The 27,988-nt window shown below is 39.3% G+C and overlaps 2 protein-coding genes across 3 annotated transcripts; both read right to left on the bottom strand.

Annotated features, from left to right (window-relative positions):
- Positions 1-395: 395 nt before the first annotated feature.
- On the bottom strand, positions 396-23,282 carry SECISBP2 (SECIS binding protein 2). 2 transcript variants are annotated; one of them, XM_032205302.1, is made up of 18 exons: positions 23,173-23,282; positions 22,451-22,596; positions 21,140-21,401; positions 20,540-20,669; positions 19,883-20,106; positions 19,056-19,143; positions 17,111-17,259; positions 16,400-16,555; positions 13,369-13,470; positions 12,134-12,253; positions 10,841-10,973; positions 8,291-8,460; positions 6,549-6,684; positions 5,730-5,871; positions 4,409-4,629; positions 3,503-3,657; positions 2,417-2,615; positions 396-1,613 (listed from the first exon to the last, which is right to left on the bottom strand). In XM_032205302.1, the coding sequence occupies exons 1-18, from the start codon at positions 23,212-23,214 to the stop codon at positions 1,513-1,515; spliced, it is 2,676 nt and encodes an 891-aa protein (XP_032061193.1). In that variant the 5' UTR covers positions 23,215-23,282; the 3' UTR covers positions 396-1,512. The 2 variants fall into 2 exon arrangements, with proteins under 2 accessions (XP_032061193.1, XP_032061194.1); XM_032205303.1 differs by having other exon boundaries at positions 20,540-20,666.
- A 502-nt stretch (positions 23,283-23,784) lies between these two features.
- Positions 23,785-26,564, bottom strand: CKS2 (CDC28 protein kinase regulatory subunit 2). Its single transcript, XM_032206254.1, has 3 exons — positions 26,388-26,564; positions 25,220-25,347; positions 23,785-24,142 (listed from the first exon to the last, which is right to left on the bottom strand). The coding sequence occupies exons 1-3, from the start codon at positions 26,504-26,506 to the stop codon at positions 24,090-24,092; spliced, it is 300 nt and encodes a 99-aa protein (XP_032062145.1). The 5' UTR covers positions 26,507-26,564; the 3' UTR covers positions 23,785-24,089.
- Positions 26,565-27,988: the final 1,424 nt, after the last annotated feature.

Here is a 27,988-nt window from a genome sequence, read left to right as displayed (position 1 = left end):
CTGGGATCAAATTCCGTTTAAGATTAGAATAAATTAGGAGATGATCACCATAGCCAGTAACCAACTGTGCATTTCAGCCTGAGGCTGGTTTACTTCTTTTACCAATGTTTTTCTTCAAAAGTAACAACTCAGGTATCCATTAAATACCCATCAGAAGAGTTTATTTAAATCATAAAGAACACTTCCACCATAGTTTATCGAAACAATATATTGTTATAGATTTTATACATCTTACATTCTACAAAAGTGTTCATTTAAAGAAAGATTTTTGCGTCACATCTAACTTAAAGAGGCAGCTACTTTTTAAAGTACTGCACTACAACAGTTAAATGTGGTGAAGTATTTATTAATGCACTTCAGAGATGCTACCTGTAGCACATGGCATCTATTTTTTATTTTTTTTTTTTTCAGAACAGCTGACCAGTTACATCTGCATCCTCTGATGACTTCTTTCAGCCTTGTCCTCTTACATCTGTAAGCTACAGAGGTGTTTATAAAGGACATTCCTACTAAGGTGCTCCACCACACTGTTATGAGCACATTTAGTTTTTTAAAATTTATTTAAAATATAGGAAAATTTTTCCCTACCTTAGATACAAACAGAGACTGATTAAAAAACTCTTGCATATATACACCGACACAACCCTGAAATGAAGGAATGAGGAGTCTGTCGGCATGGAAAAGGTACAGATAGGACAGCAGGCTGGCCCATTGTATGTCCTCTGGTATCCTTTAACTTCAAAGCAGGACCTGTAGTGAACTGATGTTGGTAACATCAGAGAACAGAAACATCATCACTGTTCCCTATACCGACTTTAGAATGTTCCCTTTTCACTTCATGAATGTCCTTTATACTCCATATTTTCTTCTTTACACCTGCAGTATGATCCCAGAACAATACATTACCACAGGAAGAACTGGGAACCTTCATCATTACGGCCTTCCTTAATTAGGTTTTAACTAGCTGTGCCAGCCCAGAATTCACTTCTTGCTGACTGGTAGAGAGTGACAATTATGCCAGCCTGCCCACCTGAGTAGGTTTATTATAAAGAAAACAGAAGGCATAACAAGGACAACAACAACATAAATCTAAATCCCCTAAGCTCCAAACATCCATCATGTGGAATCTATCCCCAAAGCAAGACATCTTGCTAACAAGTTCTTTTGGTATATTGCACTGTTTACAAATCAAAAGTCCATAAAACCATTACTAGTATGCAAAGCCAGTTCAAGTTGTTCTGGGTTAAGACAATTTGTTTGCTATTATCATCTGCTATAGTTATCAGCCAAGTACACAGAACTTTAGAAGAATTAGGCAGTGCCTCATGTACTCCAGTGTGCATTTTGCTTAAGGGGATTCAAAACAGTTTACTTAGCTGACTTCAGATAACAATTTTTTTTAATTGTTTTATCTTGCTATGCCATTTTCATAGATGGATATTTGATTTTAGATAAAGTATTTACAGATCTATAGAAAAATTAAAAACCTTAAGACACCTAACAGAATCAGATCTACATTAAGTGATGCTCTTCTGAATTCGCAGTTGCACTCTTTGCCAGTTCCAGCGCATAGGGGTTATACTCTTCTTCAAGCTTTCTCTTCCAGATTTTAACTAGAGAATATTAGAATAAAACAAACACACAAAGAAAAAATAAAACCAAAATCCCCTAAGTTACTTTATAACACTTGAGGCAAAACCTAAAATGAAAAGTTGTTGATTTTCAAGCTCCTCCTCCTCAAAGTAAATGCTGAGGTAAGTTGGCACATGTGTCATGAAACATCAGATGACCAATGAAACATTTTAAATATGCAGGAATGTGCTGAGGTCCTTGACCCAACCTCACACTCAAGCAAGGCTCAGCTCTGAAGGTGTATCCAACTTTTGTATCAACAAAAACTCCTAAGTTTTCAAAACTTCTGAAGAAGTTTTAAAGTTGCCTAGTACCTATAATAACTACTGTTGGCTGCTGAATGCATTAACAGAGCTGGAAGAATGTGTTTCTAGAAGTACAAGGCTTTAACAAAACATTTTGGACAGGAAGATGCATCTCAAACAAGCTTCAATACAGAACTTAAGTCCACCCTAAGTACAGAGTATATACACCTGGGGGGGAAAGGTGTTGGTGGTAAAACACATTTGTAGGATTTTCTAACAAATGGAAACAGCAACTCAATTAAAACCTCTTTGGATAAAGCAACATGTTTCACCTGCCAGAGGATTTCAGAGAGGGATTTTGTCTAAGAGTTTCTCAGACAGAGCTGACCTCAGTTTCACAGAATCAGGAAAACAAAAATCACAGAAAAGCACAACTCCGCCCTTACTAACCACTAACATGACAGGTGTCATCTTTCCAGTGAAAATGGTGAAGTGGAATGATGAAAAAACTAAATCAAATTAAGTCCGTAAATACTCACTATAATTTGGTACATCCTCAAGTTCCCCGGAAGCTGTTTTATCAGTGTCTGATAAGAAACTTTTTTCATGTTCAGTGGTTACAATGTTAAGTTCAGTTTCTCTTAGTCTTCCTTCAGCTTCTTCCTCAAAAGCCGCTATCATATCTCTGTAGGCCTTCCTGGCCTCTTCTGTCAGCTGTACCATTCTATGAAAATGGTCCTATTTAAATACAAAATACTAGTATTACTTACATGAGACAGTATGTTTGAACATCTCTATGAAAATCGGAATGAATATCTGTTATTTGGAATGTATGCATACTTATATATAAAGTTGAAACCCAATGTGTGTTTTTAGTCAGTAAGAACTAAATCTAAAATGTGCATAGGAATATTTTGCTGAAAAATCATGAATGAAAAAATTTTCAAAACCAACTAATGTAGGTTTGTCCACACATGTAACCACTGCAAAGTTTAGAACAGTCTTCTACACGTTACATCCATTTTCACAGCAAGATTGTTATCGTGCAGATTCATTCAAACGTCTGTTCAGCTAACCAGACGGTGGTGATCTTTAATACCTTCCACCTTTGGCCTTGGCTTTTCCCTATCTTTAAGAATATTTTTATAAGCATCCATTGTCTGTTTGGGTTGGAAGGGACCTTAAAGATCACCCAGTTCCAACCCTCCTGCCATGGGCAAGGACAGCTCTCACTAAACCAGGTTGCTCAAAGCCCCATCCAGCCTGGCCTTCAGCACTTCCAGGAATGGGGCATATTGTAAACGATGCAACTCCTCCACCTAAGTGTTTCTAAAACCAGAAAAACAAACCAAGCTTTTACAGAAACCTAACTCTCTTGAAACAAATAAGTCGGAAAGACATCTAGGTGGAGACAATGTCAGGAAGATTGTGAAATCACTTTTTTGAACACTGCTGAGTGGCTCTACATTTATAATTAATTTTTCATATAAGCCACTTACCTAGAATAACGGATACAGGTATGCGAAAGCAAATCAAACAAAACTTTAAAGAAGGAACTTTTTTTTCCACCCTACAGGTAAAAAGTAAAGCTCAACAAAAGCATAAAACTTGATCTCCCAACTCACCTGAGCCCCATCGTAGCTAAAAATTCCCACCACACTCACAGGCACTGATTTGTTCACACAACGGCCTAGGGCCCTGCGATTAAGGGCAAAAACAAATGGGATGTTCTGCTCACAGGCACAGTCGATAATGTTATGTAGCGTCTCATCCAACCCACCTGTAGCAGATAAAAGTGTTAACAATGAACAACACTACTCAAGCTAGAAGACAGTGTTAAAGGATGATGAAAATTACATGATTATGGGTACATTTAGAAATGACAATAGTTTACAAGAACAAATACATGGATCTTAATAACAGTGTTAGATCTCCATTTTAAAGGAGAACTTCATACTTCTTTTGTTAACTAGCAGTATCCTTAGTCTGCTACTATTCTTTTTGGTTTTGTATGTAAAAACAATAGGATTTACTACAGAAACAAATCAACCATAAAAAGATCTGACTGATACAAAAATATTTAAAAGTTAGTAGAAATTAATGACAATAATTAGTAAAGCAATTTTTAAACAAAGAATCACTGACAACTTATTGTCAATCTGCAGCCTAAAAATACTGATAACAGGAGGGTTTCTTGTGCTGACACAACTGACATCAGTAATCTTTTTCTCTTCTTAGCTGTGCCAGTGCAATCTTTTGTGCAACTGCAATGCATATCAGTAAGTAAACAGTTGTCAGTTTCAAGTAACTTCCCCCACCCCAGGTATTCTCGACTTAGTTCACACTTCAGATGCACTACAGTAAACAATCTGAAAAAGGAAAGCCTCTCTATATGATTGGATTTCAAAGGCTACTCGGATAGGTTCTGCCAATTATAATAATAATTGTCATCATAAGTATACAAAGTCCACTTTTTTACATTTCTTTTATTAAACAAACTTTTCAAAATTTTTTATTTTTAACTTATTTACCCTTTGACTGAATCTTTTCACAGTTAGGAGATATGATGACACACTTCAGTCTGTTCAGCCTCAGATGTTTCAAAACTTCTCGAAGCCCCATAACAAGCCTGCGCCTTATTTTAGCCTTTACTGGGTCTTTTTGATACATACGATCTTGGAAACGAACCAGTTCTTTTAAGAGATCTGTCACACAACTGTCAACTTCTTTGCTAAGTACCTGGCTGCAATAACTGGAAGAAATAATAAATTGAATGTTAACAACTCTAAAATTACAAATGTGTCTTTGTCCATTTTCTATTCCCACTCCAGACACACTTATGACATACAAGAAAACAAATATTTACTTAAGATAATTGTAACTATTCAAGAGCCAGGATTTAGCTTGGACTCTCTTCCTATAATGGTATGTGAATTTGCCACTTGCCATCTTTCTGTTGACATCCTTAGTTTTTTTCCTTGAGATCCTTCCTTACTGAAGGGCTACTTGTGTAAAAGATGGGAAAAAAAATAATTCAGAACCCTTATCTTTTCCCAGGAAATACTAGAAAGATGAAGTATATCCATTTTTACCACAAGGCTGTGGTCTGATACTGAAGTTAAGTGAAATAGGACAAAAGACAAAAATAACATATTCTCAATGTTCTGTGGAGGAGGAATTTGATTCAGATTTCTATCTTTATTATAAGTAGCCATGTATTTAAAGAAATAAATTAGAATTATATACTTTCATTGTTGAACTTTGATTTAGATAGGTCGAAATAAAGATCCTCAGAAAAATGCTTTATTAGAAAAAATACATAAAGACTTATTTATTGGTATAAATATATATAGGTTTATGGTATAAGTTTATATATATATATATGTTTTATTTTGGTTTGTTATCTGTGGTATCTAGCTGTCCTATCAAGTTCTTAGCCACTGAAAAAAATCTTAAGTAAATATTTTTTACATAATTGCCATTTTTCACGTCAGAAGAAAATCAAACTCCATACTAAAAATAAGTACGGTATTGTTGAGTATTAAGCTGGCACTCTATTTAATGCAAGGTACTTATACTCAGCTACTTTTCCTTCCTTAGTCTCATGATTTTTTCACCTTTTTTTTTTTTCCTGCAAGAATAATTTATTCTGAAGTGACAACTACAATGATGTAAAAACTATGTCTCTGGATTTCACTTTTTCACTTATGCACCAGCTTATAGAAAAAGAAATTTAGAATCTTAAACTAAACACTAATTCGTGTTGCACAGAATGCAGTTAAGTATCTTCTAAGGAAGTTGCCACATTGGTGGTACTGTTGGAAAACAGGTATCAGTACAATCGGTACTTACTCTCTAAATCTCCTACTATGGATTTTCGGAAGACAGCAATTTAGCTGCTTTGAAGCCATAGAGCTTTCTGTAGACTCCTTGGTAGACTCCTGGGTTCCTGTACTCTCCAGAAACCCTTCAGCAACTTGCATTACAGGAACAGCTATCACATAAATAAAGATGTTTCAATTAAAAGACAGGCGACAAAGCTACTGGGAAGAGACTAATGTGAAGTACCTATCTCTTGAAGAGTTATTTCAGTATTATAACTATAGTATGTGAACGACTTTTTTTTTTTTTTTTTTTTTTTTTTTGAATTCATAGAATCTTAGAGTTGGAAGGGTCCCACAAGGATAATGAAGTCCAGCTCCTGGCTCCACAAAGGACAATACAAAATCCAGACTGTATATCCTGAGAGCATGGTCCAAATGCTTGACTCCAGCAGGCTTAGTGCCATGACCACTTCCCTATTCCAAGTGCCCACACACCCTCTCAGTGAAGAACCTTCTCCAGTTTTCCAACCTGAACCTTCCCCTGACACTGTTAATTATTGTTCTTCTTTTTTAAAACATACTGCCATAGAGATGCAGGGAGTCTCATTATGATGTATAATAAATCCAACAGGCATAAACATGTGAAATAGTAATCAGAATCCCAATTACTCAGCTACAGTGAGCATCAACTTTGGCATACTTTAAACTCTAGATAAGCCAGTGTTGAATCTTTGAAAATTTTGAAGTTACATTTTCATTTAGCAGTATTTGGTACAATTGTTGCAAGTGCCAAGTGTGCTCATTCTCAAATCTCAACGTACATACTATGTTATAGCTTGAAAGATACCTGCTTGACTAGCCTGTGGAAGTGGTTCACCTTCAGTAGTATTTTCTGCAGGGAGACAAGTATCTCCATCTTTTAGTGTTGCCGTTTGTTCTAGCAGGTGTTGCTGTTTTCGCTGCTCTCTTTCTTTCAGAATAATCTAAAACATAGAAATAAAAAAAATCAGTATCACAGACAAAAAAGCAGTTTCTCTTACCAAGTGTTTACACACAGATCAATCAGAGAACTTTGGTGCTATAATTCGAGGTTTACATGTATTTTTAATTTTACATATAAATTCTGCAGTTCTTCAGAATAACATTATAGGGAAGGAAAGATAATTCCTTAAATCTACATTAAAAAACATCTTTTTTTCCTAGACTACCAGCATGTGGGTGGAGAAAATCATTTCTAGTGATCTGCCTTGCTGGTAAATGAAAAATGTCTCCCTCTTTACCTTTCTTCTTCAAACTAAAGATTTGTAGCACTTCAGCTAAGCACTCAAATTCTCTCTCTTTCCCACCCACCCACCCAACATCCTGCACATTGCAATTTGCTTAACCAAGAATCCACCAGTCTACCTTCTGCATTTGCTCCCCTGTTAAAAATCCCAAGTCAATCTCTATTGCATTGCTGTTTCTGAACTTGCAGGTTGGAGAAAAAAAAAGAAAAAACAAACTACAGATCACTATCTGTATGGTACACTGAAGAAGGAAGGGAAGAAAGACATTTTCAATCCAAACTTGCTGCTATAGCTGAAAGCCCTAATCAGTTTCTTGAAACCCATCTTCCGTCTCTGCCGTTGTAGCTGGCTAGAAGTGGTTATTGTACACAAGGCTGCCTAGCTCAGATAATCTGCCCAAACTTTGTAATGAACTACACCATGGAACCTAAATGCCAAAGCAAATTTCTCCATTTGTGTTTGTCAAAAAAGAAAGAACAAAGATAATCCCTACCACACTCAGAACACAAGATATTATGCAGAAAAAGCAGATCTTTGTCTTTCTCAGACCCACTTTGGGCCTGAGAAAATAGAACAGCCAAAAGACTCAACAGTGATTACTATCCCTCCCCTCCCTCCCCAGGAGTTTGTTATGGTTTTATAGTATATGGCTCTCAAATTCAAACAGTCAGCACAGAGCAATTAGCAAACTACCTTCACTAGCTCCATAAGAACTTTTCTAGACCAAGATGTAACCCAGTGATGGAGTATTACATCCGGGGACAGTGCCATAAATGAAACCAGTGGTACTACAAAAATACTCTGCATAGGAGGCACGACAAGAAACAACATGAATGGGGAAAGAAGGAAGAGAACTGAAGCCCCCAGGCTGATCTAACACCAGTTGCTGGAGAGTCAGCAGAAATTCTGGCTTGGAAGAACCCAGATAAATTAAACACTAACTTTGCATGTTCATTATCCCCACTCCTGAAAATAACTGTATCTTGTCCAAACCAAACAAGGATTCTTTGGGTGTCCCCCTGTTCCAGTCATATGCACACACTTTTGTAGTGATGGCTATCTTCAGCTATAAAGTCATGTAAGCAAGGAAATGAATTCTGGGGGGAAATGGTATATGCTGTTTGTTAAGACTTTTCTTCCTCCCCTTTTCTTCTTAAACCAAGAAAAACCAAAACTGAATTTTGGCAAGCAGAAGCTGAGATGCCTATCCCTGTAACAGGAATTTTAACAGACTCAGAATAATACTAAAATTGCATTAGCCTATAATGTACTACGATTCTATAAATGTTAAAAATAGCAGCACCTTTTTAAGAGGTGTTGGTCTCTTTGCTTTAGGGACTTCTCTCTGCTTCCCTTTCTTTACCAAAGGAGCGCTGGAGTCCAAAGGGTTATGAGGCATCTTTCCTTGATTTAACCGGCGACTTTTTGTAGCTGTAGCAGGTTCTTTAGAAAGCAATGGTATGGCACCACCAACTGAGATAAAAAAGAAGTCTGTATCAGACAACTAGCACAAAGTACCTAAAGCAGAATCCAATGCAAGATTAATGACTGGAATAGGACTAGTATGCACACAGTAAATTTGTGTTGTGTTGCTTTTAAGAATGTTTATAGGTAATTCTGTGTCATTAAATGATGCTCTTTAATAAAGGTATTTTTAGACCCCTCCCAAGTTAATGACATTTCCTCTACTATTATCATACTACCAGAATCACAAACTCTGTCTCAGAAGTAGAATTTGGCAGATCACTGCACTCCATGCTGCCTTTAACACCAAGCCACCTCAGCTTAGTAAACCTTCAGACATCTCCGTGTTTCACTGTAAAACTGCCGCTAAGTCTCTTTTATTCAATCAAAACATCTCTCTGAAGATGTCCACTTTACCTGCACTTTTCAGAGGGTTTAGGGCACAGAGGCTTTAAATGACTGGCCAAGTGACAGAAATTGGAACCACCACACCATACCCTACCACACTCAGCTCAGGGTCACTAAGAATTACTGTATCCTGTAACTTCCATTACCTGCAATATAAACCAGGCTACATTACCAAGTAAATGAGCATGACGTAACTAACAGTGGAATGAGCTTGACAAACCTCTGTACCCAAGGCAACCTCTTCCCACTGAAAATTACACAAAGCTTCTGGCAATTTGTCTTAAGCCATCTTCATTTACTGCTTCCAAAGTCTTTATGTGCTGATCCTCCAATATCACATACAGCACAATTAGCATAAGCCGCTTACTTCACAAATCTCTTACACCACTACTTTTCTCTTCAGGCACTGTGCAACAAAGGCAAACTAAGAACACTGCCAAGAACGCGTTGCAGTATGATATTAAAACTGGATTTGAAGCAATACATACGTCCTGCAGGCACCTCAGAGCACTTATGTTGCTGAAACTGACGACTTCAACAGTTTGTCATTTTGAATGACTGATGCATTTCCAGAATTGCATTTAAATTCTAATTGCTACTGCTTTACTATGCTTTTCCAGCTAAAGATTATTCACCAAATGAAGTAGTAAGTGGAATGAAATAATTTCAGCTGCAGTTGCATTCCTTGCCTTTCTTGCTCACTGCGCTTCTTTTCCAGCTACAGAGGTCAGCACAATGCTGCTTTACAAACTGATGTTGCATTTTGATATGCACTGATTTAATTGCACTGAATAACACTAAAATAAAAACAGGAAAGTGAGGTAACATCTGCCTTACACTTCGAGGATATCAACACCATACAAAAGTTTGTCTTGTGCAGGCAATCTACTATTAGAAAGAAAGTTCTGTGACCCATAAATTTGTGCCCCACCACCTACTTTTCAATCCATGCATTATATAATAATATATAACCAAAACTGGTTGTTAGCACCTCCACAGCACTGACTGACTCAAATGGGGGGAAAGTAAAAGTCAACTGCAGAATTAAAAAAAAATAGAAATCATACAGGGTCTCTCAACAAAGCCTGATTGAAGACTAGTAATTTGAGCTTTTTAGAAAAGCTTATCCTGATATCACATTAAACTTTGTGAGATGAATGCTCCTTCAGTTAGCTATTTCCACAGTACTAAAATCATGAGAGAACATTTGTCATCCTTAAATTTCAGCAAACACCATGTTTCTTTTTGCAAAACGTACCTCACTAACACAGTTAAGACTAAATTTTGACCTACAACAGAAAAGGCACTGATCTATTTGTTTTCTTGGTATGCATCAACAAGGTTTGAAGGATTCTATCACCAAAAATCTACCATTTTGTTAAAAGCCACTGCTGCACAATTTTCAGGAACAGCAGAATTCATCCTTTGGATTGCGCTGAGTGATTCTCATGTAACCCCTGTGTTTACAAAGCAGTTTTTTTTGCATAAGTTCATAGCTCTAGGGTTTTTAGCATCAGAAGAGTTTAAGATGGCCTTTGTTATTGTGTAACCCCTTCCTGCAAGCTAAAAGCACAACAGTAACACACTTATTTATGACAAAGCAAAATCTCTCCAAAACATTAATATTTTCCTCAAAACTAGTTATATGTTTTATTTTTATTTATTTATTTATTTTACAATTCAGTGTCTTGAAGATCTTTTCTTGCCCCAAGTCTTCCTCTAAAAAATTTAGACTTTCATGTCTTTTTTTTTCTTAAAACAAAAAACAAAAACAAAGCAAAAACAAAAAACCACACAACTGAATTAAAAAACAACAACAAATACATACAAAACATAAGATGATTTTTTCTTGCATCTTGTGAACAATGCTCCTGCCTGAATATTCACAGATGATTATATATCAGAATCAGGCTGCATTTAAACTTTGAATACTTAAACACAAATCAAGTTGAAAGAAAGTAAATTTAATCATAACCAGTACCTGAAAACACCACAGGTTTAGAAGACTGTTTTGACTTCTCTGTCTGCTGTTTCTGCTCCAAGACTGCCAGCATGCCACCTAAATCCAGTTGCACAGGAGTTTGACTCTTCTTACTATTGCTTTTGGATGTTTCCTAAGCAAATGAGGTATAGATTAGAACTGTTTTCCATTTCTGAATACAGAGACTGTTGAATAATATATTCTTACAAACTTTATTCACAGTACACTTTTAATTTTTAACTTGATTTAATCAAACTATTATGCTCTTTAAACTCATATGAACTTTAATGTGAGAAACAAAAAGTCAAAAACAGTTCAAATACTGTGTTGTTACTTTTTAATAGTGAAATAAAGCATAGAATAATAAAGTCTTTATTAAAGCAGGTGTTTCATGTCAGGATCACACTTTGGTTAAACTGCCACCTATTTTTGACATAGAAAAAAGGCTTACCAGAATTGAAAGTCTTGTTAAAAGTACAGTGAAATTTCTAGGGCATGTGATTGCAATACACATACATCACTATCTTCAATGCTTTTTTAAAAAAGAGGTCACCAGCTCTTCCTTTAAGCAGCATTGCCTTATAAGCACTAATCTTTGCCTGCTTTGAAGAGAAGTTGAAAGTGGTGTCCCATATTTGCCACCGCATGTAATGATTCAGAATATAAAAAGATTACAAACGAATAGACTAGTAAAGACTAAGAACGTGCAAACTGTGACTGCAGAACATGATAAGAAAATAACTCACAGATTTTTACTTACTCTGGAAGATCAATTCTATTATCTCCTGTTTTAACACAGTTAAGGAAAATGATCTCCTCTTGCTGAGTGCAAGATCATACCTTTCAACAGAGCTATGCCAGAACCTACAAGCCAACATGGAACTACTTATTGACCTCACTGTTGGGGTGTTTTTCTCTTCCTTGACCCAGGCTAAGTGGATCTCCATGTCTTAATCTGGCCAAACCATTTTCAAGAGGTTCTCAATTTCTTAAGACAATCAGTGAGGGCTGGATTTATGTAATGATCAAGTAAGAGAGGAGAAAAAAAGTATTGCAATACCTGAAACTTACATGAATTAAAAAGCTAGTATTTTCCCCTAAAAATTGTAATACAAACCAGGGGGGTAGCAATTACTACCACTGAGTGTTTTGAGTCAAGAGGACCTTGTCACTTACCTCAAAGTATGAATGAGGAACTACGAATACAATCATGGAAGGGCTTGGACTTAGTCTTATATTTAAATATGTTAGTTTCCTTTGTAATTTTGAATTTTCAAATATAAATTAATTTACCTGCATTTTCTTCCTTTCTAATGGTAAAGAAGGAGCCTGCTTCCACGACAATCCATCTACTTTAGGAGTCCTATCCTGTGTGGGAGAGGAACTATCCCAAGATGCTTTGGGGTAATGGATCTTTATTTAGAAACAAAAGGTAACAAGGAAGAGAAAGTATTAAAAGACACAAAAAAGGTAAAGTGAAAATGGTATTAAATTCATTTGGTATATGCTAGTCATCCTATCTACAGTAAATGGGGTTTAAAACTATGATCTACATCTTAAGCAGCAATGAAATTCTTTAACAGTGAAATCACCTATTTGCTGCCCTATTACATCAGGCTCATATTTCCTTACTTTTTTCATGTTTGTAATTAAAAACAGCAAAGCAGCTTCCTCATCAAATACTTGTTATGAAGGAATATAAGCTACTTTATGATAATGCCTCTACAACCTATGCATGTTTTCAGAGGTGATATTCCACTTAAGCTTACAAAAGTCAAAGGCTTTTCTCTCGTTTTCACTGCAGGTCTGCAAACTGCCTTCTTTATAGCAAACCTGGCTTGAGCAATCACCATGACTTCTACTGCCTTAAGCAGTAAAAAGAAAAAAAATGTGTTTTGTTAATGCCACTAGTATTCACGGTAAAACAAAACCAAGGACAAAAAATTCTACCAACAAAACTGGCTTCAAAGAAAAAGAAACAGCTTTTCACCTTTATTATTTATTTGCTCTGCAAGAGCAATCACATTTCCAATCCTTGTGATTTATGTTTGGGATTCATACCAATACTGAATACATTTCCGTATTAATCCTTAATAAATTTTCAAATGAATCCTTAATTCATTTTACTTATGGAAAATTAAGTAGCTTTGATTTATAATTAAGTAGCTTGGATTTATGACCAATGTCAGACTGAAGTTCTTACCTTTACACAGTTTGACAACAGTGTTACACAATTCAAATGCCAGTGAAATTTGTTTGTATGCACAAACAGCAAGGCCAGAAAATGAGTCTTCCTATTTTGTCCTTTTATGAAATGCAAAATTAAACATTAACATTATATGTATGAAAATCCTCAATCTACTGAATACATTGACTTTACAGAGAACCTATGGGGAAAGCCATGGGTAGAGGGCTACATCATAAGCATTCACATTTAGTCAAGAGAACTCCACCTTCACTCAACTAAAACCTGCAGTCTTTTCATGTTTATTTTCTTAAAATTCAGGTAAAGTTGTAAGATTACTTACTTCAACTTGCTTTTTGACAGCAGGAGTAAATGGTGATTTCTGAGATCCTAATTTGGTTCTCCTAGCAAAAGCAGTTACCAGATCAGGAAACTCCTCAGCATCCTAAATAAATTAAACAGAAAATGTTGCTTTTGTATGAACCATCAAGTCCATATTCTCAAAACTGAGTTTTCCTGTGCTCAAATGTTTTTCTCCCTGCTTATCACTCACTTACCATGATTTATTTCACTGTACAAAAATTCAGAAGCTGAGTGTAGTGCCAACAACTATAATCAGCACTACAATGGTTAAATCAACTAGGCAGTAGTAGTTAATTCAGGGCTGAAAGAGCTTAGGAAAGAAATGCTTCCAACAGCAGCTTGTTATTGCTGTCAGCTGATACAAATAATTAGACATAAATGGCTCCTAAAGGAGTGTTTTTCAGATCATTTAACAGCCTTGCAAGCAACTACCCTCTTCTTCCAGTACAGTCTCCAGCTGTGCAATTCTGCCTTAAACATGTTAGTGGTGAAGAACAAAAGGGCAGGCAAAGGGGTAATAACTCTTGACTACAGTACAGAAGTAAACAGATAAATCAGTCAAGAGATTGTGTAGCCTTAGACACTTAGCAAATTTTAATAGCAAAGGATCCAGATTTTGGATTAATTAAGTCACTGGTACAGACAGGGTGGAGCTTGCTCTACACTGGCCACTTTATACCCAGGAGAGCTTCAATCAGAATGACCCGAAACCACCAGCCTGGTTTTAATTCAATTGCTTCTCCTCCCACTCTCTGAGAGGCCTTTTCAGCTGTGACGATACTGCTGAATGTACCAACACTTCTTCTAGAGCCTGGAAGACTTCTTATAAACAGCCCAAGTTAGCATGTTTAAGAACAGGCAAGCTCAGTCTGTACAGACACACCTAACTCAATAAATTATTTTAGAAGAAGGTCAAAAGAAGACTGGAAGAAAGGGAAAATGTTTTCTGAATGCACTCTTTCATCTTAAGGATTTCTTTAACCAGAGTTAGTACCTTTGGATTTAAATAGCCCTCGGTAGAACGAATACTTATTTCAGTTTGTCCAATCATTTACTGAAATTACATAAACTTCTGGCATTTGCAACACCCTGTAGTAAAGGGAATAGTTAAAATCTAGCACTCAGAGTGGCATAATACCTCCTTATATTTGTTCTTAACTCATTACGCAGAAAAAACGGAGGACATAAAACAAATTAATGAAATCAAGCAAATAATTGCCTTTTTATTCTCTTGTCTCTTTTGATTCCTTCTAAGACATCTATTTTATAGACCAAGAAATATTATTCAGTCTTGCCTCCCACAAGAACAGTTTTGATACCTTTGATCGTTGTCAGAGCCCTCCATCTTTTTTTAGTTCAGGTATGTGTATTTTTTTTTAAGGAGTAGGGCATGCAAACCAGTATCCACATTCTATTTAGATCAGATCTGTCCAGGATTTATAATGTCATAATGTTTTCCATTTTCTTTCCTATTTTTCTGTGAATAATTCATAACACTGCTTGCATGTTTGACCAGTACTACTAGCACTGGCCTGATTTGATGCTGTTACTAATAATTTCTTCCCTCAGGGAAAATACCTGGTTCAGAGACATTCATTGTGGACATAAAAACAGGATTACTTTTCCCCACATGCACTAATTTACACACATTAGGAGTTTCTATTAATTAGTGACTTTTATGAAATCTAGTAAGCATTCCAATACATTCCTCCAGTGAGCAGCTGCAAATGCAGAACCTTCTTAAGTTCTTGAGGTCCCCAGAAGTTCCACATGCACGATTGTTTTATGCTCTTCTATTTCAAGAATATCATACAAGCATCTCATGCATTTTTCACACTCAAGCTTTTCTATCAAACCAGGAGGCTCTAAAAGCTGTTCCCAACTACCACCCCAGATGCTGCATCCACATCATGGATTTCAGTGCGATATGTACATTCTGTTCTATGGTCCTATGTGATTTTTTTCCCCTCTTTTTGTACCATTACCACAGTAAGTACCATTACCTTCCTACTATTTTCCACAATTCCTGCCATTCTTCCTGTTTAGATAAGTCATTCACAGATCAGATATTCTATTTTGGCATGTAGTAAAAAAAAAAAAAAAAAAAAAAAAAAAAAAAAAAAGGATATTGTAATGCAGGAAAGATCATGCAGATCTTTGATTCTATCCACAGAGAAATAATGAAAAGGTCTGTTAATAAAGTCGTTTCTTTTGACCTACCAGGGCAATGAACCATGCATGCAATGACAGTTCTGACATATGGTCCATGTTAAAACGTACAGAACAGAGGCCAGCCAGGAGGTCACAGGAGGTCGTTTCACAGACTGAATATTACATACAATACATCAAATATATAAATCAACACAGGTGGTTACTGTTGTACACTACCGGACTTTCAATGAAGGGTTGTTAAACCACAGATCATACAACAGTTCTTTAAGGTGGGAGAGTCTAAGGCCTTCATGATACTGATACACAACAGTATCAATACACTAATATGCATATTACAGTTAAAAAAATTAAAATATTACTGAAAAAAATAATTAGCAATCAGGAACGTAAATGAATAGTGACAACTATGTTCCATAAGAATTGCTTCCAGATTTGAGATGGGCTGAAGCACATTACCAATATTGCATTCTTTAATACTGTGGCACACTACAGTATCAAGTATACTCCCCATCCATTGCACACTTTGCTTTCTGAAACAGTTACTGCACAATATTTTTCATTTAGGAAATCTGTTTTTTTTTGGAGCCTGTTAACATCCAGATTCTCCAGTCTTTCCTGCACAACTATGCTAGTTCAATCCCTGGTAAGTCAAAAGGCACAACCGCTCCCCACCTGTAACTTCTAACAAAAATCGTAACTGACATGGATATGACCCAATTTCCTCTACTAATGGCATTTGAACTTAAATGTGTGGAAAGCTGACTAATGTCTGGTCTTCCAATACACACTCATAACACTAAAAAAACAAAAATATTACAACAAAAACCTCCTCACTGTACCTCAATCCTTGGTGGTTCCTGTGTTGCAGTAGATTTGTTCTGAGTTTCTTCTACATCAGTGGGTGACTTGTTTTTCTTTTTCTTCTTCTTCTTTTTCTTCTTCTTTTCTGACACTTCTTTATTCTCAGTTTCATTATCAACAGTGTTTATTTCTTCCTGTTAACAAAAATCATGAGGTATGACTATTAGAAATTGATTTATTTAATTATCACCTATGAAAATAAATACAAGAGTGACCACACTTACACAAATAATATGCATCTTAGTCAGATTAAGCTAGAAAATTCAAGATCTCTTAGTAACTCAGAAGTACTGCAAGAACTCTTCATTTGAAGCACTTTAAATAATTATCAGAACATATCTGAACTACTGAGATTCCAATATGAAATTTCCACCCAAGTAGGACAAGATTTCCATGTTACATTCCTGTTTCAGAATGTGGGAATTTCAATAAAGTCTGGCCTAAGAGTGGCATATTCAAATCAGCTATTTTGGAATTCTGTGTTGCTGGATTTGCATTGTTTTTCTGATACCTTGTTATTCTTTTTTTGACTGCAAGTGGAGAAAAAAAAAATCTAATAAGGACAATGGAACTTTATGTTACTTCTTAAAGGTTACACTAGATACAGTATCTAAGAAAAAGAGGTAGTGTTTCACATCAAGAGACACACAGTAAGAAAAATTAGTTTAAAGCAGGTAATTCTCAAGTACCTTTACTGGACTATCCTGCTTTTCTTTGTCTTTGGGAAGACCTTCAGATGCTGGTGACAATGGAGTTTTCTTTGGGGGTTGTGAAAGCACCATAGCCCAAGTCAGACCTGGCTGAGCAGAATCATCTGTAGGTGCTTTAGGAAATGCCGCTGAGGAAAAAAAAAAGTGATATTCAAAGACATCACAAAATATTTCTCAAATATTCAGAAGACACAGCGTCAATAGTGATTTAATCAAGGACTAGCAAATACAGCGTAGAGCTATATTCTCTCTGAGGAAGGAGTGAAATAAGATGTTGTCTTATACATTTTGCTCCTTCAGGAAAGCTTCCAGAGTTACAATTACTCCACATATTGTCAGGCCCTATATGCATACATTTAGTCCAATTAAATTATGACAGGAAATTATACTGTCATACAAACTACATAAATCCATGCTCATTTTCTAACATATATTTTTTAAACTATGAACTCCTAGGATATTTCTATATAAAATTCCTTTAATTCTATATAAAATTCCTCTATATAAAATTCCTTCAGCTGTGAACCACACAGATTTACATACAAGGCCACATCAGTCCTTTCTACTTTCTGAAAAGTTTCCAGTTTTGCAGATATATAAACACAAGCTAAAAGGTTTCCTTACATGCCTCAGCATACAGGAGTTTCACCCACTACCATTTAGTGGTATTGGTGTTTTGGGAGAAAAGAACTCACACATTTTGTAAATATTCCTAAAACACAGCAAAGCACATCAAAAGTAAAATGAAATAAATAAATAAAAATAATTGAGTGATTAAACACAACAGTTTACTGAGTTTATGTGGCAAGGTTTTGGTAGTGAGGGGACGGGAGGGATGGCCTCTATGAGAAAAGACCAGGGGCTGCCCTCAGGTTGTACACAGCTGGTTCCAGTGACAACAAAAAGGATCCACCACTGGCCAAACCTGAGCCCATCAGTGATACAGACAGCACCACTGTTTTAACGCATTAAAGGAAGGGTAAAAATGTTGCACAGCAGCTGTGAAAGATAGGGTGACAAAAATGTGAGAAAACTCTGCAGACACCAAGGTCACTGAGGAACGAGGGGAGGAGGTGCTCCAGATACCAGAGCAGAAGTTCCCCTGCAGCCCATGTAGAAGACCATGGTAAACAAAACAGGCTGTCACTTTGTAGGCCATGGGGGACCCCACAGTGCAGCAGGTGGACATGCCCTGAAGGAAGCTACAGCCTGTGGGGAGGCCACATTGGAACAGGCTGCTGGCAATAGAGGCAGGCAGCCTCCTTCCCAGTGGGGGACAAAGGCCACATCAGTCTCTTTCTGAAGGACTCTACCCTGTGGGACAGAGCCGTGTGGGAGCAGTGCTTGAAGAGCTGCTGCCTGTGGGCAGCCCCCGCAGGCTCAGCTAGGGAAGGACGGCATCCATGGGAGGGACCCCACGGGGAGCAGGGGCAGAGAGGGACCGTGAGGGAGTGGCAGAGATGAAGCCTCAGGGACTGACCGCAGTCCTGATTCCCTGTTCCCCTGCGCTGCTCAGGGGGAGAAGGTATAAGACTCGGGAGAGGAGTGAGGTTGAGCCTGGGAAGAAGGTTGGGGGTACAGGGAAGGTCATTTTAGGGTTGTCCTTGTTTCTCACCATCTACTCTATTTGTAGTTGGCAATGAATTAAATTTAGCTACTCCAAGTTGAGTCTCTTTTGCCTCTGATGGTAACTGGTAAGCAATCTTCCCGTCTTTATCTTGATCCACAAGCTTTTCCATCTTATTTTCTCCCTCTGGCACGTTGAGGAGGGGGAGTGCAGCTTGGTGGGCACCCAAGGTTAACCTTAACATTTATTTCAAACATCAGTTTTATTCAGGGGGATAGAAACTCACAGCAACATTTGCAAACTGATAAATGCAAGCAGTTCAAATATGTGGAAAGAATTTACACCTGCAGCACATACCTCTACCATCAAATGAAGAGGGAATTAAGCTGGCTACTGCTTCATTTAAAGTTTTTGATGGGGCTTTGTTTTCTGCAGAAACATCTTCCTGTAAAATAGAGGGTCATATGTCATACAAATATGAATAACACCACTTACCTAAACAGAGCTAAAACTTAAAAACAGAATAAAAAAAATCCTCAACCCTTGCAAACAAAGGTGTAGGGAATTTTGCAGCCCACTTTTTTGTTGTTGTTGCTGTTCTTAGTGGAATCATCATTTGGACCCCACTGCATTATAAAATATAAGCAGATGCTTTTCCTGTGTTTTACAAGTAAGATGGCTACTTCCATTTTACAAAGTTACCCAAACAATGATTCTAAAACATTTTATTGTTCATTCTTAATCTCCCAAGAACACTGAAAACAAAGTCCATCACCAAACTCAAACTAGCAATGAAAAAAAAGGAACAGCAAAAAGGTATTCTGTCCATCACAAGCAGTTTTCCCCTGAAGGGTACTGTAAGTCTCATGCTATTGGGATTTTTTCAAAAGGATTCATCTATAGCCACTGTTGAAAACTCTGATTCAACATGCTTGGCATACTGCTGAACATGTCAGCATTACCAATCTAAACTGTCACAGTACATGGCTTTCCTGTATCTGCACACAGCACCAGATAACGAAGGAATAGAAAGAAAGAGTAAAAGAGAAAAGAAGTGTTAAGCTATGAAACATCCCACTTGCAAGCTACTTAAACGGGTATTAACATAATGCAAAAATAGTTTCTTGAATTTAGGAAAAAAGTATTTTTATGAGTTCTGCAACATGAAGCTAACATTAGCTAACCTTTCCGTTCAACCAAGGAGACATTTCTGGTTGACTAAGGCACGTAAAGTTACTTTCTGCTGAACATACTGGTCCACTTCGATGATGTACATTCCATGTCTCACTGGTTTCAAAACTCTGTGACTTGTGGAAATCCAAAAGAGTAGTTTCAAAGGCAGGTAAAGGAAGAGACTCTATTTTTGGAGTTTGAGTTGACTTCTTGCTTGTAGTTTTATTGTAGCTGTCTGAATAAAGCATGTAAAGTTAAAAAAATGAAACTTGCTTGTGATTGTCTCTGTATGTCCTATAGCACACCAGTTGACATAGCTACTGTAACTGTTACAAGAACCATTGCTATATACACATCTCATAGTAAAACAAACAAACAAACCAAACCCTAGTGTTTATAACCAACTTGTATAAACAACAACAAATTGACAAGCAACTGTTAATTCTGACGCTTGCTTAGGAAATTTTTATATCAATTTACATGAGCTTGTGCAATCAGCAAGAAGACATTACCATCTGTTGTCAAAAAGTCACAGAGTAAAAAAAAAAAAAAATAAAAATCCTGTTCCTTAACCACTCTAGATATAGAAAAATGATCACAAACTAGAAGTTATAACACAGTCAAATATTTTACATCTATCCTACATGTTTCAAACCAAACATTTATACCTGGCTTCATGGAATCTCTGCTCCATGCAGTGGACTGGGATGAAGTCCTGTTCACGATTTTGACGGAAGACTGCTCTCTATCATGCTCTTTCTTGTCTGATTTTTTCTCATCCTCTTTTGATCTCCTCTGCTGCAAAGTATTTGTGACATGTTTAGTTGATTCTAGAACTTAGTAAAACTAAGTTAACTGTGCACCTGAAGCTTTAAAATGAAGCAAATACATCATAAACACTACACCATAACCACAAATAACCAACAAAACCAGGAACGGCCATTAAGTGATTTGTTACTGAATTTTATCTACTTTGTTACTTTTTAACTGTGCTACTTGTAGCCCATGGAAAAGGGATTATTCCATGCTTCTATACAACTATGTTTTAAGATCTCATTAAAATCAATCACAGCATTGTCAAAAGCTTAAAATCATTTTGTCTTAAATTGTCCAGTCTTACTTTCTAAGACTGAGTTTCTTCTAGAAAAGGAATAAAATCCTAAGAGCATTCCAAGCTTTTGACTAAACTACATATTATTAATTTTGAAAAGGAAGAAAACATTTAGACTGATTTAAAACAATATCATAACTTTAAAAACAGTGCTCACCTTTGAAAGATTCTTACTTTCTTGTCTGATTGGATACTTTTGCTGGGCAGATTGACTAACTAGGCCAGAATCATTACAGGGTGCTGAGTTGTTACCAGGATGGTATGAGCCAGCTATTGGATACATATTTGAAACAACATCAGGTGAGTAAGAGCTGCTGGAGTATTCACAGAATGCAGGAGCTCCCATAACCCTATGTGAGGGACGTTGAGAAAGAGATGAGAAGTCGTCCTGGGGTAAATCTTCAGGATATACTGGGTGCCTAGATAAACATAATATTCATGGTCTGAATGATTTGTTTAACAGGAAAGCTATATTTCAAAAGAAAAGTATTGCATGTTATTGCAATGAACTATTTGCTCACTGCTATAGGCTGTTTAAAAAATACATATTTTGTTTTGGATAAAACATGCAGTTTAGGAAATATTTAAAAATACAGGTGTTATCTGTTTCCAAGTTGCAAATGTAGTATGTTTTATATTTACAGCCCTCATTTCTGTTTAAGGTAACTAGCTTTCTTTGTTCTTATTTTTGGTCAGCTTTTTCTTGTGAAACAAATGAAATGCACAGTATAACTACACAACATGCATTAGACACTTGACTACAAAAATACAAGCACTAAACAGTGAAATCTATCCCAAAATGGCATAATAACAAAGTATGAATATAGCACCTTATGGGGTAGAAGGCATGTATGAAATACAAAGCAAAATGTCTAATTCGTGCCTTTTTCCTTCAAAGGTGTACTCAAAGTTCCCTTCCAATTTCATTTTATAATTTCTACAGAAATTGCATGCTGAGGTCCAAACTTGATTAAGGAGGGAGGAGGGACATTTCTCAGCTGTTGTGTTGAGATGAAGACAGTTTAATAAGAAAGAAAAGGGAGGGAAAAACACAGTTCTGTCTCATTTTTAAAGCTGTTCAGCACGAAGCTGTTCATCCCTGGGGAGATGAAAAACACAAAAACGCTCCCATCAGAACAAGATGCTTGTTGGAATTCTGATAAACTGTAGTCAAAATAACACCTGCAATGACAACAGCCAGGCCTGTCATCACAGATCAACGTTCTCCCTGTGAAAAGTCCTTACAAAAACAGGGCCTTGGGAACAGGAGATGAGGTACCAGACATAAGCCCAAATACACAATACACAAATACAGAAATGCACAAATCTAAACCTGGAAAACAACAGGTGGAGCACTTCTAGAAGCAGAATATCAGTGTATTAGAGCTTTGACTTTCCCAGAGCACTCAATGTCCGAAACTGGAAAGCTAAAACCCTCCAAGAAATAACATTCAGAAAATGTACGTACTTATCCAGAGATGGGTTTTGAAAGAATGGGTAGCATGGAGTAAAGTATGTAGGAGACACGCATGCTACTGAGGATTCTGTCCATGCCATGGTTACTGCCGCATGTTTTGGGATAAACGGCTTGACCTCTGCTGATAACTGGACGCCCTAAGAAACAAAACATTTTTAGGCTACATGCGTTTTGAGATTAACATTATAAGCGAAAAACATTCACTCCTGTGAGCATAACTATCACAGAAGAGCGTTAGTTTGCTCTCTGTGCTCTTGACAAAGCATGCAAAACAACAAAGTGCACCAAAAAGAAACAGAGGAAGACGGAGAGAAAAAATCAAGGAGCCCTAGGAGAAACGCGACTGCTCTGGAAAGTTATTTCCTTTAATCCCAAGGTTATCGTTAAATATCACACGGGCCCGCTTCAGAAAGCACAAGGGGTAGCTCAGCAGACGAAGAGCGTAAGCTGCAGCTCCCGACTGGCACTGCTGCGCGGTCCGAGGCTGCACGCGTGTCACAATAAGGGCTTCCTCTGCTCGCACCCGTATTTTAAGGCAGTCTGTGTGAGACGAACGCTTAATGACGCAGCCGTCCCGCTCCTGGCCCGACACCCATCGGAATTCGGGTGCATTCCCCTCTCGCCCTGACCCACCCCCGAGCCGCAATCCCCCGGCCCGGCCCCGCCGCCCCCCCCCGGCCCCCGGCGCGCCCTGGGGCTGTGCCCGGCCTCACCTCGGCGCCCCGCAGCGGCGCCGTCCACCTGTCGGCACACATGGCAGCGGCAGCGCCGGGACGGGCCGGGCCGGGCCGGGCCCCGCAGCTTCGCCTCAGCCTCGCGCCGCTCCCCCTCCGCCGCCTGCAAAGCGCGCGGCGGCGCGGGGCGATGACGTGCGGGACCGCCCGGCGGGGCGGGGCGGGGCGGGGCGGGGCGGGGCCGGGCAGGGCGGGCGCACGGAGGCCGCGGCCGGGGCCGGGCTGCGGCGGGGGCCTGGGGCTGCTGCCCCCGACAGGGCGCTCACCTGGACCGCCGGGCATCGTCACCGAGGGTACTACAGAAGTTATCAGTGTGTAAGAAGTTTTATGGAATGTTTTAACTGTTGTTTGACACCCCAGGACGAGTTTATACCACGTCATCTTGGCCTCTAGCGTAAGATAATTCTTGCCGAGAAACAATATAGCCTCATCACGTTAGTTGCCTGGTGAGTTAGAACCCCAGACATCTAGGTTTCATAGATCATGTAAGAATAGTTTTATTTTTTTGTCTGAAACTGAACAGTTGCACCACTGGATTTGAGCATGCAATGCAGCAGCAAAGCAGAGTGCAAAAGTTACAGAACACAGGTGACAAGTGATCATCTAGTCAGAACATGAGGTTTTTAAAGTAGGTGAACTTTAATAAGAAATTCAGTGCAAAGTTAGACAGACACAGTAACAGTAAAGAAGACAGATAGTTTCATTATTCTTTGAACAGATAGCAGCCTACTTGGAATTGCATTTGACTGAGCTTTGTTGCTGTGAATAATACAGCTCATGCACAGGTACGGATATATGTTTGTACATCTTAAAGTATTCACTGAATACTACCAGCACGTATACACTCATATACATAAACTTCCAGAAGATTTAGGAGACAAGTTGTAGACAGTGGTTCACTTCTGCTCATCCTTTGAAAGAGGTCTTCTAAAGAGAAGAATGTGCGGCTCTGCAGAAATAAAATTGAACAAAGTGTCAGTCTGACCCCTATGTCTTGGTTACAGATACTTAATTAGTAAGGCCTAAATATTGTCCAAATGTTGTTAAATGTATGAAATAAGAAACATAAATCAGGTCCACAAAGGTGTCCACATGTAGCATCTACAATTTTGCAGTAATGTTTTCTGAATCAAGCAGCTGATCTAAAAAAATTTATAGCAAAGGTTGTCAGTATCATGAATGTGTACAGGAAGGAAGTACTGAAGATACAGGGTTGGTACCAGACTTGTTGCTCTACATTAGGTACTTTTCGAGCTCTGCTAATGTAACAGTATAAAAAAACTGCTGGTACTGTCCTTGTTAGGTACACACTGCCAAGCATCAAGTCCCTTAAGCTGATACAGCCTGCAGATTTTTTTCCAAGAAATTAGCCTTCTCATGTCTTTAGAATCTGCATTTTTGGAGACCTGGAAGTTTATAGGACTAGCTGCAATTTATCTATCACCATTTGCAAGCTTGATTACCATGCATCAGGAATGGCCATGTTCAGTAGACTCTTGTTGGAGAGGTGTTAGGGCTTTGTGCCCTTTAAATGGAAAGACTGGCTTTAGTTTTTCATTTTGTAGATAGCATAACTAGAGCTCAAACTGTAAATTTTCAAAGCATTTATGCAGGAGTTTGTATACATGAGCGTCTGCTAGGTTTTTGTAGTAAGAAGGTGTGCCAGCTTCATAATATAAAAATATCCTGATATACTAACATCATTGAAGAGCTCACAAAAAATAATTCTGTAGAAACTGTTTCAAATTTAGCATGCTTTATCTACCAGTAGACTGATCTACTTGGAAGAAAGATAGCATTTTCTATGACTAGTTCTGAGAATAAGAGGTGAAGTTCAAAAAAAAAACCAAGCTGCTGTGTTATGTTGCTACCATACTGAAATAGCAAGAAACTGACTAACCATTGAGTAGTGAATTCCACTTAGGTTCAACTGCAGAATCAACTATGCACTTCATAGTTCAGTTGAAGAACCAGGCAGTTGATATTTTTGACTTTTGTTCATCTAATCCTATTCAGCTGTACTTACCAGGCTCGTGGATCATATAATGAACCCATCCGAGACTCTGCTGAACACCAAGACTTCTCCACTCCTCTTCAGACATTAGATGAGTTTTTGGCACTTGTTTTAAGAGTTCTCTTGGCAGCGTCACATGCCTGTAGATGTTTAGCAATTAACATGTTACACATGCTAATCCCTACAAACCTTGCACATCTCTGTTGAAAGGTGGCTTGCGGGCTCACTTACAAATACCAGCCCTTCCCGAAGGAGAATCCTAGCATACCAATTGTGAAGCATCAATTCTAATATCCACTTTTATATTTACTTTGTTTAGTGTGTAAAGTTACATCTTTAATGCAACTGTACTCTAAGACAGTCAGTCTAGAAAATATTAATTCCCCTGCATGTTCTAATCATGTTACTTGTACAGAAGTACACATTGCTATCAATTGGCTGACATATCAGGGATTTGAAAAATATGACTCTGCACTTTTACAACAATCAAGTCACTCTTCTTTGCATTTTGTAGACATGACACTTTCTACAGCAGTTATAGCGCTGGTTTGTGGGGCCAGAACACTAGCACAAGTGTTTCTGTCAGACGAGAAACACAAGACCTGTTTTTCACATTTGCAGGTTCCTTTAGTGTACAAGCAAAGTATTGAAGTCTTGCTTTTGAGGTCGAGTAACTTTCAGAGTCAGCTGCTAGCAGGTCCTCGACCTCTCCATGGAGAAAAAAACAGTCCCTACTAGTGCTTTCAGCTAAGCTTGGGAGACCGGACTTTGTAACCGTATCAATTTCAAGCTGCGACTGACGAGCGCAGTGACACACGGCTGAAAGCCTGGAGGCAGAGTCCCGCCGGTCTCGTTTTAGTTTATCTGTACATTTGTTTTTTAGCGCTACGCTTCGACGCGGAGTTACGACTCGCTTCGCATACCGGCGATCTAACGGCAACGCGCTCGGAGCCACAACCGGCACCGCGCACAGCTCCCAGCTGCGCCGAGCCCCCCGACCGCTCGGCCCGCAGCGCCCAGCTCCACCCTCCGGGCACGCCGGCGAGCGAGGCACCGGCTGGCCCCCCCCCCCACCCCGCTGCTACCCCCGGCTTGGAGGCGAGGCGCTGCCCCCCCGACCCCATGGAGCCGCAGGCTCCCCCCCAGCTCTGCAGCCGCCCCCCGCCTCGCGGTGCCGTACCGGTACTCGTACTGCTCGTCAAAGTACTTGTCGGAGTAGTAGATCTGCTTGTTGGCCGGGGTGACAGCGGTGGTGGTCGCAGGCCCGTCCGTCATTCCGTCCGTCACTCCGTCCGTCATTCTGTCGCTCGGTGCGGTGCGGCGCGGCCCGCTGGGTGCAGGCGGTGCGCGGCGGCCCCGTTCCGTGGGCGGAGCTCCCCAGCGACTGAGCGCCGCGGCCGCGCCCGCTCCGTTTGAATCCTACGCCGCGGCTGCCGATTGGCCCGCCGGCTCGGCCAATGGGACGACAGCCGCGCCGCCCCGCCAGTCAATCCTGGGGAGCTGCAGGTTGCGTAACGGGGAGGGGCGGGGCTGGAAGGGGCGTGGCAGGGAGGGGCGCGGGCTGACCGCGTGAGCCGGAGCGGCGCGGTGATTGGCCGGCGGCCGGCGGGCGGTTCCAATAGCTGCTGTAGCGTCCGGCACCCCTTAGCGCCCGTTAACGACGGTTGCTAACGACGGTTACTAACGCCCGTTGCTAACGCCCGTTGCTAACGGCCGTTAACGCCCGTGCCTCCCTTCTTTCTTCCTCCCCCATGTCCTGTCCCCTCACAGCGCGCTGGGTTCCGACTACTCAGTGCCTTTGGTGCCGTGCCCTCTAGTGGCTGCGCGCTACCTGGAGAACAGGGGCTGCCCGCGGTGCCCTGAGGCAGGGACCTGCCCCCTCTGACCCCCTGGTTTGGCCTCAGCACCGTGCTCGGTTCTGGCTCGGTGCGCAGCCAAACGCGAGGCACGGGTGTGCTCACAGGTGCCAGCTTGCAAGCCTCCCCGCCTAGGAGAGCGGCAGCACCGTAAATGTTCTGGTAGTGGCCGCCTGCGGCAAGTTCCCAGAAATGGACGAGAGGCGGTGCAGTCCCTCAGGCACAAGTTGTTTTTGGCACCAAACGTTTTCAGTATGTAAGCACCCAACGCTGCGCCTTCCTGAACTCCAGCAGTAGTTCCCAGGTGCAGTCACCCTCAGATTAGCTCAATGTTTGTTGCCTCAAAGGCAACTCCTCTCTTCCCCACATGCTGCTTTCAGTGCCTACACCGTGCTCCTGCCCGCTCTCCTTAATGTTTCTAAAGAGAAAACCAGCTTAATTTTCTGCTTTCACGGTGCTACCAGAAGCGTACATGTTATCTCTAATCCTGCAATGCATCTGTTTGAGAACTGCTCTGATGGGAAACGAATGTGAAACTGCGCAAGGCACTAATGCTGACACCTATGCTTGTATAGGGATCACTGCTTTTAGCAGTAGGCCACAAATGAAGTGGCTTTTTTGGTGGCAGTGCAGTCTGAAGTCTTAAATGATGAGATTTACACCAATCTCAACCCTTACAACTATTAAAAGGAGTTTGCTTATCTAACAGTTAACATTATCCCAATGCAATCATAGTACAAACCAGCCATCAGCTTCCTAAGATGTCAGCTGGATTAAACAAAGCTTTTTTTTTCTTTCTTTTTTTTTTTCTTTTTTCTTTTTTTCTTTATATTATTTATTTATTTATTTATTTATTCATAGCAGAACAACAGTTACTTTTTAATAGATAGGACAGGGGGTACACTAAATAATTGATATTAGGAAT

This window comes from Aythya fuligula, chromosome Z (assembly GCF_009819795.1).
Source record: "Aythya fuligula isolate bAytFul2 chromosome Z, bAytFul2.pri, whole genome shotgun sequence".
NCBI classification, from domain to species: domain Eukaryota; kingdom Metazoa; phylum Chordata; class Aves; order Anseriformes; family Anatidae; genus Aythya; species Aythya fuligula.
This window is presented reverse-complemented; position numbering and strand designations above follow the sequence as displayed.

Excerpts from the sequence above, each read along its gene's own strand:
- CKS2 (XM_032206254.1), bottom strand. The coding sequence starts at position 26,506 with ATGACGGACGGAGTGACGGACGGAATGACGGACGGGCCTGCGACCACC. Across the intron at positions 25,348-26,387 it reads GACGAGCAGTACGAGTACCG|GCATGTGACGCTGCCAAGAG; the intron begins GTACGGCACCGC and ends AAACATCTACAG. Across the intron at positions 24,143-25,219 it reads TTATATGATCCACGAGCCTG|AGCCGCACATTCTTCTCTTT; the intron begins GTAAGTACAGCT and ends TTATTTCTGCAG.
- SECISBP2 (XM_032205302.1), bottom strand. The coding sequence starts at position 23,214 with ATGTGTGCCGACAGGTGGACGGCGCCGCTGCGGGGCGCCGAG. Across the intron at positions 22,597-23,172 it reads CGCCGCTGCGGGGCGCCGAG|GGCGTCCAGTTATCAGCAGA; the intron begins GTGAGGCCGGGC and ends TTTGTTTCTTAG. Across the intron at positions 5,872-6,548 it reads TCCACAGGCTAGTCAAGCAG|CTGTTCCTGTAATGCAAGTT; the intron begins GTATCTTTCAAG and ends TTTATGTGATAG.